Raw genomic sequence first — 12672 nt, 5'->3', positions numbered from 1 at the left:
TACGGGGAGTTTACTTAACATTACAGAGAAACTACAGCTCAAAAATGAACATGTTGTACTGTTTGTTTAATCCTTACAAAAGCCAAATTGTTAATGATGATAACATTAATAATAATAACAATAATAATAATAATAGTTGTGGTTTTATGAAGCGGTTTATGGCTGTAGCTTCATAATTATTAGACTCTCCACAAGAAACAACATATTTCCCTAAATGCTATTTAATATAAACAGGTTTATCTTCCACCCACAATTTGCTAGCTTGTGTTTTTCTGTTTACACTTACACATGAATCATTCAAATAAAAACATTAAAAATACTCTAATGAAAAAGCATAAATCCAATACAGCAGTTATCATCAATACGAACATGTATTAGGTCTCTACTAATAAAACTTGTAGGTTGTAAACGTGGCTGAGGAGCAGCAGTGAATCGATATAAATGTAAATTAAGGTGAATCGTAAAAACAGTGTGACAGATATCCAGTCTTATTTCTTACATTTCAAATTTGATCTTGACATTAATCCAACAGCAACTTTAAGCCAAGCTGTGAAGCAATTCTAGTTTTTTCTGGTGGGTTTGGGACAAAATGTAATTTCCAGGTAATCACACCAACCTTGTGAGGACTTCCGGTCGGGATTTGTGGACTCTGGGTTTTTTTTCCCACCCCCAACATTGAAGGCTGTGGATGGGTCACATGTGAGGAGGTGGAGGCGGCTGGGGAGGAAGCAGCAGCAGCGCCACCTGGTGGTAAAATAACTGATCACATGTGAGTCATCTTCAGTATAAAGCTGCAGTCTGTCAGTGTTAATTTACTTGATGTGAAATCCAAACGACTACATTTCCATTAGCAGCTTGTATGTTAAACATTTACCATACAGTTGTTTATAATCAGTGAATATTATAACAATCATTTCTATTGGCAGATGAGTAATCCTTCACTTACCAGTAGCAAACTTCTATTTATCACAATTAAGCAACAGTCACACTTAAAACAAGAATTTAAGAAAAGATTAAATGGACTCTGATTAACCTTTTATGACAAAAAGAACCAGTTTAATCTGTTATTCAGTTTACACTCAAAACTAGTTACAATCAAGTAATATTAAATATATTGTTTGTTATTTCATTTTGACGTTTGTTAGACTTTCTAAATATCGTCACATTAATTAAATTCACACACTAATTGGCAATAATATGTAAATCAAAGGCACTTGCTTCACACATAATATTACTGAGGAGCCATTTAACATGGTTTGTGTTTGTGAGCAGAAATGGAGCAGGGATAAACAGGAACATGTGGAGTCCATTGCAAACTGCTGGACAACTTCTTCTTCATTTCCAACATTAAAACTAATTTACGTTAGGTATGTTTGTTTCTGTTTGCTCACTGCCCGGTTATGAACTCCTCACCAATGAGCCAGCTAACCTCTTCTCTGCCTGTAGAGACAACAAAATAAATAAAAGAAAAATCTGGATAACTCTGTTTTGATGGTTTTAGCTTCACTTCTGAAACTGCTATAGCTAGCAGCTAGCCCCCCCTGTTGGCCAAAACAAGCATAAGTTAAACGTCTGGTCACTCTAATATAAGATAGATGTGGGGTTCAGTGTCTTGCCCAAGGGCAAAAGAGCCAGGAATTGAACTGGCAGCCCTGCCGTTAGTGGCAGCTTCAACAGCTCTGATCCACAGAGTCTTTCTTGTGTGTTAGTCGGTGGTTTGTGAGGTGCTGCAGGAGCCTGAAGCTCCTCTGGCAGTGTTCACATGCAAACGGCCTCTCGTCTGTGTGGATGCGCGTGTGTTTGGTGAGGTTGCTCTTGTGGTTGAATTGCTTCCCGCAGTCTTTACAGTGAAAGGGTTTCTCCCCGGAGTGGATCAGCTGGTGCTTCTTCAAGTTCGACGCCTGGGAGAAGCATTTGCCGCACTGGGAGCAGCGGTGCGGTTTCTCCGACGTCTCTTCGCAGTCGTGATTGGTCAGCTCCGCCAGCTCGGCGAACTCCTGCCCGCACAGGGAGCAGCGCGGCGGTTTCACCTTGTGGCTGACCTGGTGAGCTTTCAGCGTGGACAGGTGGGAGTAGCCTTTCCCGCACAAGTCGCAGGTGTACGGTTTCTCCCCCGTGTGGCCGCGCTCGTGGATGACGAGATGCTGCAGGAGGCGGCAGCCCTTGCCGCAGTAAGAGCAGCTGTACGGTTTCTCCCCGGTGTGTATGATCTGGTGCTTCTTCAGGTTGTTCTTGTCACTGAAGGCCTTGTGGCACAGCGTGCATTTGAAGGGCTTCTCTCCGGTGTGGGTGTACTGGTGCGCCGCCAGCGACACCCGGATTCGAAACCGCTTCGAGCACAGCGTGCACTGGTACGGTTTCTCCCCCGTGTGGATGCGTTCGTGCTGCTTCAGCTTCACCAGCTGCTTGAAGCTTTTGGCGCAGTGGCTGCAGCTGTGCGGTCTCTCCTCAGAGTGACTGATCATGTGGATTTTGAGGTCTCCCCTCCTGGCGCAGGTCTTGCCACATTTCTCACATGTAAACTGTTTCTCCTTGGTGTGGATCAGCTGGTGCTCCTTCAGAGTTCCTTCCCTCCCAAACTGCTTTCCACACACCTTGCAGCTGAAAGCTTTCTCCCCAGTGTGGGTGAGTATGTGCTGTCGGAGGGTGTGCAACAAGTAGAAGCTCTTATTGCACTGTGTGCAGGTGTGACATCTTTTCCGTGGAGCCTCGTCAACTGTTTCTTTGCCCTCGCTGTTCTCTGTGTTCTCCTTGTGAACGCGTACATGCAGCTTCAAGTGCCGTTTAGTGCGAAACGTCAGGCTGCATCTCCTGCATGAAAAGGTCTCCTGCTCTGTCTGTTCGGACTCCGTCTGGCTCAGTTTACCTCCCGTCATGCTGCAGTGATGCCGCTGGTGTCTGACCAAGTTGCTCCTCCTCACGAAGGATTTCCCACAGTGCTCGCAGTGGAGAGATCGGGGCTCGGACACACTTTCCTGCAGGTTCTCTGCTCCACCTTCATTAGTCACAGACACAGGAGAAGGGATGGTAGCTTTAAAAAAAGAGAAAAGGGGGAAACACACAGTTAAAATACTTTTTTTCCCCCAGGGAGGACAGATGGAAAGAGAAAGTGGAAAGAAATAGCTTGAATATTTATAGTTTTTAGTTAGAACAAGTAGTTTTGAGTTTAGATCTTTAATTTTACAGAAACATTTACCTCTAGGTTCAGTCATTCCTCCATCTTCAGTCTCTTCCTCTGCCTCAGTGCCACGTTGCTCCGGTGTGGAGATGCGTTTCTGTCTACGTTGTGACTTTGCGTTGGTGCCCTCTCCTTCCTCCTGACACACCTCTGAATCACTGCTGGCATCACTCAGCATGGCTGATTTGAGGGATTCTGGTAGTTTGTAGTCCTGTATGAGCCACGACACTCCATCTGAGCTGCCGCCATCCTCCTGAAACTCTAACAGTGTCCCATCAGCCCCTGCGTGACTTGGCTGAAGTTCTTTACCTTTAGCTTCCTCAGAGCTGAGGTCGCTGTCGTCACACTCTGGCACTTTTTCTTCTTTATATAAATTGATATCTGCTCCGAGGTCAGTGTGGCGCCACTCCTGGTGCTGATCCAGCTCCGAGTTTATCTGCCACGAATCATCAGAGTCGCTGTCTGCCTCCGGCGGCTCATCCTCCTCTTTTAACACGACCTCGATGCTGGTGTAACTCTGCTCTGCTGCCTGACGGATGATGTGACCGTTTGGTCCTGGAGTTTTCATACAGTCCACCAGGCGGACAGAGACCTCCCTCAGAGCGAGGACCGATGGCTCGTCTGAGGACACAGGAGGCAAAACGTGTTCATTTACAAAACACAATTCACACACTGTCGCAGTTTCAAAGAGTTTCACAGCTTACGTAAAACGGAAGCACTAGGGCTGCTCAGTTGTTGCAAAAATCATAATCGAGGTTATTTTTGATCAATATTGAGATCACGATTATGTTTTTATAACATGATTTCTCATTGACACCACAGATTTATTGAACTGAAAAAAACTTGGTCTTTTTAACAGTGGTCTTTCTTCAAATTTAAATACAATTCAATGGGGAAATTAGTAAAAAAATTTATTTTAAAAATTAGATAAATAAAAAATAAAATATAATAACTTAATCTATACAATTAAATGTATAATATAACAATAAATTAGATCAAAATAAAGAAGATGAACTATGTTGTAACATTAGTGTACTTCCACAACCTACTGAAAAGTACTCGACATATATTCAGTATATAAAAATAATAAATGAGACCAAGATAAATGAAATCAAACATGTTGTAGTGCACTGCACCAACATATATTCAACATGTTGGTAAACTATATTCAACAACAACAACAGTGATTGGTCAGTTTAGGCCACTTCTGTTTTCTCCTACAGGTTTCTGATGCTGGTAGAAATTGCTGACATTGCAGACACCAGGTAAAGTTAAAGAAAAGACTCTAATTTGCTGCTTTTCAGAAACGCAACCTGCTGATCATCCATCCAGAGCAATGAAGGCCAGAAAAAAAACAAACAAACCTCATCTGCCTCCGTCAGCTGCAGAAAGGGAACATGTGATGTTTAGTTTGAGACGGTTCGGTCTTGGCAGCTGCTCACCTTCTGGATCTTCCTTCACGGCTGGTCTCGGGTCAGCCGGTGTCTTCATAAAGCCCATCAGGTGGACCGACGGCTGCTTGGAGCCCAGCAGAGACAGGCTGCTGGTGGACGCCGCCATGATGCTCTCAGTCGCTTCAGTCGGTCAATGGACAAACCAACGAAACTGAAACACATCAGATTTAACATTGAAACGTATAAATAACAATAAAAAAAATCACAGAGTGACAGACTGTGGCGAGTTTTCCCACATCGAAATAATGTGATTTCTGTTATGAATACGCTATTTTGTGAAGCTCTGTGTTTTGATAACATGCCTTCGGTCTGTCCTCGATGCTAACATTAGCTCCACCCAGCTCCTGCCCCACTTTAATCTCTTATCTTTTGGGGTTAAAGCAAATTGTAGCAACGCTTAAGTGAAATATCTCCATTACTTACCAAACGGAGTCCAATCATGTCTGTTCCCGGGCTAACGTTTGAGCTAAGCTGCTGCTGAAGACGAACCCCGGCTCGTTTAAACGTAATAAATAAATTCCACTTGTTTGTTTCGTGTTTTTTTTAGTTATAAAACCAGCTTCTCTTCCTTTCATGGCGGTACATTTGAAAGCGAAGCTACGAATAGTTAATTGTACGAGAGGAGAGAAAACTCCTGATTTGTTTGTTTTTCTTTCCGGGTTTCGTTGACGGACGTGTTCCGGTTAACCAATGGGCAAACGAGAGAAAGGAGAAGAGGCGGGATGATTTGAAGATTTAGCGCCAATCGTGTTGCCGCCTGATCGCAAGTAGACGGCAGCCCATGTAGGACAAAAACATAAGAAACCGCGTTTTCCTAAAACTTCCCGGTTTTATTTGTTTAATTTCACGTTTATTAATGTCCGCTTAAAATTACATTTATTAACTTGTCTATCATTAATTTTATGTTTTTTCTATGATAACTTTTGAGTAGTGTGATGTTTTTTGTTCTTTTCCTCATGTACAAGTAAATTTCTTAGCTACTTGAACTTTATTTGATTATCCTAATTCCATGGTACTTTTTTCTGTGTATTCTATTTATGTATTCATTCTATAATTTACATCTACAACATTTGAGAAGAGAATATTGTACTTTTTAATTCCACTACATTTATAGTTACATTTTACATTAAGATTTTACACACAAAACATACGATACATTTATATAGTAAGAGGTTTTGTTATAATTCAAATTGCCCAACACTATATACATTTGGTACTTTTACTTCAGTGTCAAAAAAGTCTTAATTCTTCTTCTGCTCTTCCTCAGTTTTATGTAAAGAAGATTTATGATTTTGAAAATTGACCTACAATTGGTATAGTCTACTTGTTTAGAGTAAAATGAGATAAGAGAAACTTCATATTGATATCACGCTGGAATTTTATGACACAGCAGGAAAAGTAAAACAATAACCGAAGTATTGTATATGAATGTCAGACACCTTAAATAACCAGAATATTATATACATGTACAACTACTATATGTAGCATAAAGTGTAGAAAAATATTAAACCTGTAGAAAAATAGACACACAGGAAACTGAGAAGAACAAAAACAGATTCAATACAACTTGGATGTGCAAAGACAAAAATAAATGAAAGAAAATAAAACAAACTGCAAGAAAGATGTGCATAAAATTACACAGTGAAAAAAACAAAGTAAAAGTTATTTAAACTTATGTACTATACATCTCTGTCCTCTGTGTATCTCGTCTGTATTCGCCACTAGATGGAGCCACATGATAAGTTTGTGTCCTCTGCAGCTGTCGTCATCTTCACACTTGGTTTCATTGAACTGATGTGATCGTTAAAAAAAGGAAAGTTTAGCTTCAGGACATACTGTTTAAAAAGATACAATGAGAAAAGCTGCGTGTTTGGATTTGTAAATGCACAGGAACTGCCTGTGGTGAAGCATTAACACAACGTACATGTCAGTGTTCACACGGAAACAAAGCATCTGTCCATCAGTGTTAACAGCTCAGCGTGACACAAATATTTCTCTGCTGAGATAAAAAAAGAAAAAAAAAAGAAGAAGCCTGAAATAGATTCTGAGCCTCAAAGAGAAAAGACATCCTGATGTCCTCAGGCTGATAGCGGATAAAGACTCAAACAATCGTTATAAAACTGCAAGACCAATGACACACACACTTGAGCACAAACACACACACACACATATACCTATAGATACATACGCCCACGAACACACAAATCCACAGACTGGATAATTTGCTCTTTTGAAGATGGACATTTTTTCAAATGCCTTTGAAGTGAGTTTTCCTGATGTTGTTGGTTTGTGAGCCTCAGTTAATCGACTCAGTTATTTCAAATTCAAAGTTTCCCCCTTTTCTTTGTATATAACAGATGAACACATGATGTAGAAATGTGGAATCGGCCCGGGCACGGCGAGTGAAGAGCCACATCAGTGTGTCTTTAATCCTCTGAGCTGCTGTTACAGTTACAACGACCTCCGAGGCAGCTTGAGTGCTCACTTCCTGTTTTCCGGTTGGTTTGCACTTCAACAACACATCAAGTCACATTTCAAATGAGTGTGTTGGTGCAGAAAAGCTCCTAAGACCTGGTCCAATCGTAATCACAGTACAGTATGTAATCCAGGTGGGGGAGGTTCATTATCTTTTCTTTTGAATTATTTTGGTTTTTTGCTTGAAGCAGTCAAATATTAAATTACATTAGTGTAAAATATGAAAAAATTGATGCACATTCTCAGATCTACTTTTACAGAAACGCCAATTTTTTTGTCATACACTACAGGCTACACCTGTGGAACTATTCTTCCACAGGAGAATGCATAATTTGTCTAAAACGATCTGAATCATCATTAAAACTAAAATTATCTCCTTGTGCTTGTATCCCTCCGCCACTAGTTTCAGGTTACATCCCTGTTTACCAAGAGTCATATAAAACATTAACCATTTGTCTGAAACATAAACATGTCCTTGTGTCTTTAAACCCCCAAATTCTCAGAAATACTATTGAGGATATGAGCGTTGTTTCCTCGGTGGCAGCTGTGGTCGTGGGTCGTCCCTGTTGTGAAACCACTGGTCGGTTTGTGCGACTGCAGAGCTGGTTGTGTAAGGGTTAAAATATACTGTAGCACCATTTGCTTTAAATCTGGCTTTAAGATTGTTGAATGTTGGAGATGTGAAGCGTTCCATATTTATTTTCCTCATCAGGCCCTTTAGAAATTATGATGTTTTTGATGTTGATGTGGACGGTATTTACACTTCAGAAAACTAGTAATTATTGTAACTCCCACATGACATGAACGCAGCGCGCCGTATTCAGAACGTGTCACCAAAGCAGCAGCAGGGCTGAAAAAGAAAACCTGAAAATGAAATGATTGAAGTCGCCCAAATGACTGCGACAGCTTCCTCGTGTTTTTGAAAGGTTTGATGAAGGACTTGATGTTGCGTTGATAGTTTCTCCTGAACACTGAGGTAAATCAATTCACCTTATATATAGTTCTGCTGCATTTATGGCTTCTGAGAAAAGAAAACATCTTCTTCAAATGATTCATATCTACATCTAATTTTTATTTTTCATTTCAGTCCTGTCCTCTGGAGCAGATTTCTGTTATGGGACATAGAGAATCCTGCCTTGTGGTATCAGTGCACTGCACTCTTTCATTTTCTTTAAGCTACCACAATCAATCACAGTAAACACAACGCCTTTATTTGCTTTGTAGAGTTTCTGATTCATTTCCTTGACAGGCAGCAGAGAAAAATTAATGCAGCAGTATTGGACAGAGATAAGATTTTGTGCTGATGGTGGCACTTTATTATTCATCCTATAAGGACATGAACAAATGAACCAAATCATCCGATAGTTGTTTTCACTCAGAACCCACGTCAAACGTCAACCTCATGATGGCGCTAGAGAAACAGTCAGGGAATCAACAAAGTCGGTAGTATTCATCCTCTTGGAACAGTGAATGCTTATGCCAAAGTTTGTGTACATCCATCCATAATTTATCTTCTAGGGGCCGTGAATGTCAGGAGCAAATTTCATGACAATTTTTCCAGTGGTTGTCAAGATATTTCAGTCTGAGCCTTATGGTGGCGCAAGAGGAAAAGACCAGGGCATCACCAAACTCACCGGGATTCAACCTCTGGGGACCATGAATGTCTGAGCCAGAATTCATGACAATCCTTCCAATTCAATATGGACCAAAGTGACTCATCAATGGCCTTTCCATCCGTAGAGCTATGTTGCTAGCATAGCTGAAGAAGAGCTGGTTGTTAGCAGCAGCTAAGCTAAGCTCGTTGCCTTTTTCTCCACAGTCATCAAACAAACACCACTGGACGAGTTTGGGAGCACGTGTAAAGGACAGAGGTAAAACTTTCTGTAAGACTCTCCCTGGGACGCTGATCCAGTTCTGCATTTCACTCTAAAATCTGCATTCATCACTTCCTGCGTGGAGCAGATTTCCCATCGGCGTAAACACCACACACCTAAATCTCTTTGGCAAACAGAGCGGCTCTCCTGCGTCTCAATTAGAGAGGATGATGTTTTAGTCGCAGCCCCAGCTGCTGAGAAAACTTTTATAGAAAACTCTTGGAACACGTTGATGTAAAACACAAGGAAGCTCCAGTTCAGCTCATTGTTGCGTTCTGACTTCCAAACTTCAAATTATGAATATTTTTTATCTAATTTTCTGATACTAACGTTTCAGAACCAAAATGATAAAACTATAAACTGGCCAGAATATAAACATATTTTCTCTAGAGGATACGCTTGAAAACTTAAAGGTCACTCAATAAAAGTTGTCTCATGTACTTTTCCTTAACTTTTACTTTGAGATGTACGAAAAGTTTTCTTTCATTTACTTGCAGTCTGTGATACTTTGGAGCCCAGGAGGTGTCATAGATTTTTTTAATTTCATGCACTATAAATAATAATTAGTGCCCTTGAGTTTTGATAACTTTTTGTGCCGTTAGTCTCAGCATGTTTGCTCCCCATGCTTATTATTGATTGGTTCACAGACTCAGGTATGTGCATATCCTTTGGTTTTGGCTGTTATGTGCCTCAGGGTCGGGAGCCTCGTAAAGGTCGTCTTCGTCGTCCTTCTCAAACTTCAGGCTGACTCCAAAGGCATTTGATGCTCTCTATCAGAAAGCTGGAGGTAAAATAAACAGTATGATGTGAAAATCAAGAAAACAAATGAGTAATCTGATTAAATCAGTGTGTGGTCCCTGGAGATGGGAGAGTTTTCGATGAAAACAGTTCATTATTGTCGTCCGACTCGATCACACAAACCACCAAGAGAAGAGATATTCTTCCTTTTAAAATAGAAATGTTTGAACTCACTTTTTAGTATTCACTCTGTAAGCTGCGTCTGCAGTGGCTCAACATTTTGACCTCAATTTCACATATTCCCCAGCGAACGTTTAGAGCGCACACACACAAATACACACAGGCCTTCCTCGCCCCCGGTGCAATGCAAGATTACAGAGGTTTACATCCCCATCCTCCACCATCAAAACCCTTTTACAAGTTAATACCTCAGGTGCACACAAGCTTCAACACACATGCACAAACACACACAACTGGCAGGTCAGCATTTGCACACAAATTGCCTGGTCGATTTGTGTGGTTTGGTGAAGCCCAGGAGGATTCCGGTCGGCCGAGGTTTCATTTGGAGGAACGGCGACATGTTTGCAGGGAGAGAAAGTCGCAACGGGGAAATCTCTTCTGCCTCCAGATCATGTGAAAAACACACTCGAGAGAGAGTCTCAGGTTGTCCTCTTCAATCCCCGTCGTTCTCACCTTCTGTCGCGGTTCTGTCGCTGTAGAGAGGAAGTAGAGGAAGGTAGAGGCGTGCAGCGTCGAGCAGGTCGATCAATACTTCAGTATTCATTGTTTTCAGTTTCCTGCAGTAATATTCAGTATTTATTATTACAAGCAAGGAGGAGTGAACATGAGCTTATGTGGACTGAAAGGTAACTCAGTGATTGGTCGGTTTTGGTGATGTCATCCTGCAGGTTTGGGTCCGACAGCATTTTATCTAATATGAATCGGGGAGGAAAGTATCTTATCAAAGCCGAATCTTGTCAAATCTCTTCGGGAATCTCATTAAGTATTTACAATTTTTAAGTAAAAGACTGTTTAAAAAATGATCAGTTAGAGAAGGAGGGGCCAGAAAAGCCCGCCAGTCACCCAGGGGCCCCAAAACTGCCAGATTTCCGAACTGAAATTCTTATTTAAAATTCATATTTCTTATGTTAGTCCTCCCTCCATCTCACTTTCCCTTCCCTTTAACTCTGTTCCCTACTCCCTTTCCTCTTTTTCATTTCCTCCTCTCACTCCATCTGTTTCTATCTTTCTTCGCCGACTTGCCCCCCCCCCCTTCCCCCCTCCATTTCCTCCGCCCCTCGGATGCTAATTGGCTTCTGATGCATTTTTAATGTCCAGCCACTGAGACCGCGGCCTGCCTGCCAATGTGTGTGTGGCAGATAAATTGAATTTGTGAATCGCTTGTGTCACTGTTTGTACAATGTCAAATGTGCAATAATCATGTTTTTGTGTTTGTATTTGTACCGCTGTGTGAGCACGCAGGTGGATGTGCGTCTGTGCGGCTGTTTGCATGTTTTCATGCGTAATCTTGTCACAGGAAGTCAATTTGTACTCTTCCTTTCTTGCGTCGTTCCACGCTCCCGGAGGACGCCTTAATGGCAAACCGAGCGAGCTGGCTAACAGGAAGTGAGACAGGAGAGTTTCTTGTCCACAGTTGATATTTTTGTGGCGAGCAGCTTTTCCCCAAACTGTTTGATTTTAGCTTGAGCTTCATTAAATGAACTCGCAGCGTTCCTGTTGCTGCCAGCAAACTGGGTCACTCGTGTGTGTGTGTGTGTGTGTGTTTGTGTGTGTGTGTTTTCATACCAAATTGTCCTTAAAGGGGGAGAAACATGAAGTAAATCCTCCATAGTCAGAATCAGTCTCTAAAAATTACAATGTTTGTGTGACAAGAAGAAGCGAAGTCAGCTGATGTTGTCGAGGTCCGTGTGGATGGACGGGTCCGAAAAATGTTCAACTTTAAAGGAGCTATATGTGAGTTTTCCTATTGCTACATCGTTAACGTTAGCATTAGAATAAAATATTCAACTTTACAGCAGAAATAAACATGTTTACAGCCTGGTACAAAAACAGTTTTGGTCTCTACAGCTGATTTCCTCCTTCATGACACCTGTTTATATAACTCACCTGTTTACATTTTATTAAGGACTAAAGTTATGGAGGATTGTGGGTGTGGCCTCTTTGAGTTAAAGGTGGGTGAGCATATTCTCTCCACAAAGTCTCAGCTCTACACATGTCCCACCTCTTTGTGAGAGTGAGGGGCGGAGTCTGGCACTGCCAAGATGGCGACGGTGGAGCAGCTCGCTGTGAGCTTCAACACCGCTCTTCAGAAACCCGTGGGTGATGTCATGAAGGCTACGTCCATCTTCATTTACTGTCTCATTCCTCTCTGCCTGAATTCACAGTGGGGTCATGGATGTGGATGCACATGGCAGTTGCTAGGTAATAAGGTTAAGATTCATATTTCTGCTACCAATCAAATAAAAGTAAAGGCATGGCCATTGGCCAATCGTCACTGTTTGTTTACAGACACAGGATTGGACATAATCAGGAAGAAAACAGAATATAGGTAGAAGGAAAGTACATTCATGTCCCAGGCAAGAATAATAACTTTTATATCAACTATTGAATTTATTAATGATGATTAAAAGGCTGCTCACTGGATAATGGTTCTGATGATTATGCTGTACAGGTTTTTGTTTCCCAGGAAATTAAACAGAGAAAAGCAATTTTTAATATTAAACACAAGAGTTGTTCAAGTGTAAAAAATATGTAAGAGCAACACAATAAAGCCTCAATGTAAGATTTCTCACACACACACACACACACACACACACACATTAATATCATAAAAATCAGTGTGAGAAATATTCAAGAATAATTAATGGGAGCATCTTCCTGCCTCATTCATCTTCCCTCTGTCACATACACAGTTTGCAAGACTAATTAATTT

At 41.3% G+C, this 12672-nt stretch overlaps 1 protein-coding gene across 3 annotated transcripts; it reads right to left on the bottom strand.

Annotated features, from left to right (window-relative positions):
* Window positions 1–1028: 1028 nt before the first annotated feature.
* LOC111668169 (uncharacterized) lies at window positions 1029–5298 on the bottom strand. Of its 3 annotated transcripts, none has more exons than XM_023424140.2 (4): window positions 5056–5298; window positions 4621–4783; window positions 3197–3799; window positions 1029–3031 (listed from the first exon to the last, which is right to left on the bottom strand). In XM_023424140.2, the coding sequence occupies exons 2-4, from the start codon at window positions 4736–4738 to the stop codon at window positions 1671–1673; spliced, it is 2082 nt and encodes a 693-aa protein (XP_023279908.1). In that variant the 5' UTR covers window positions 4739–4783; window positions 5056–5298; the 3' UTR covers window positions 1029–1670. The 3 variants fall into 3 exon arrangements, with proteins under 3 accessions (XP_023279908.1, XP_023279909.1, XP_023279910.1); XM_023424141.2 differs by having other exon boundaries at window positions 1029–2995; XM_023424142.2 differs by lacking the exon at window positions 5056–5298 and having other exon boundaries at window positions 4543–4636.
* Between the last annotated feature and the right edge of the window lie 7374 nt (window positions 5299–12672).

Source organism: Seriola lalandi, unplaced genomic scaffold (assembly GCF_002814215.2).
Source record: "Seriola lalandi dorsalis isolate HSWRI2012SDOR001 ecotype SW California unplaced genomic scaffold, Sedor1 jcf7180002054721, whole genome shotgun sequence".
Classification (NCBI taxonomy): domain Eukaryota; kingdom Metazoa; phylum Chordata; class Actinopteri; order Carangiformes; family Carangidae; genus Seriola; species Seriola lalandi.
This window is presented reverse-complemented; position numbering and strand designations above follow the sequence as displayed.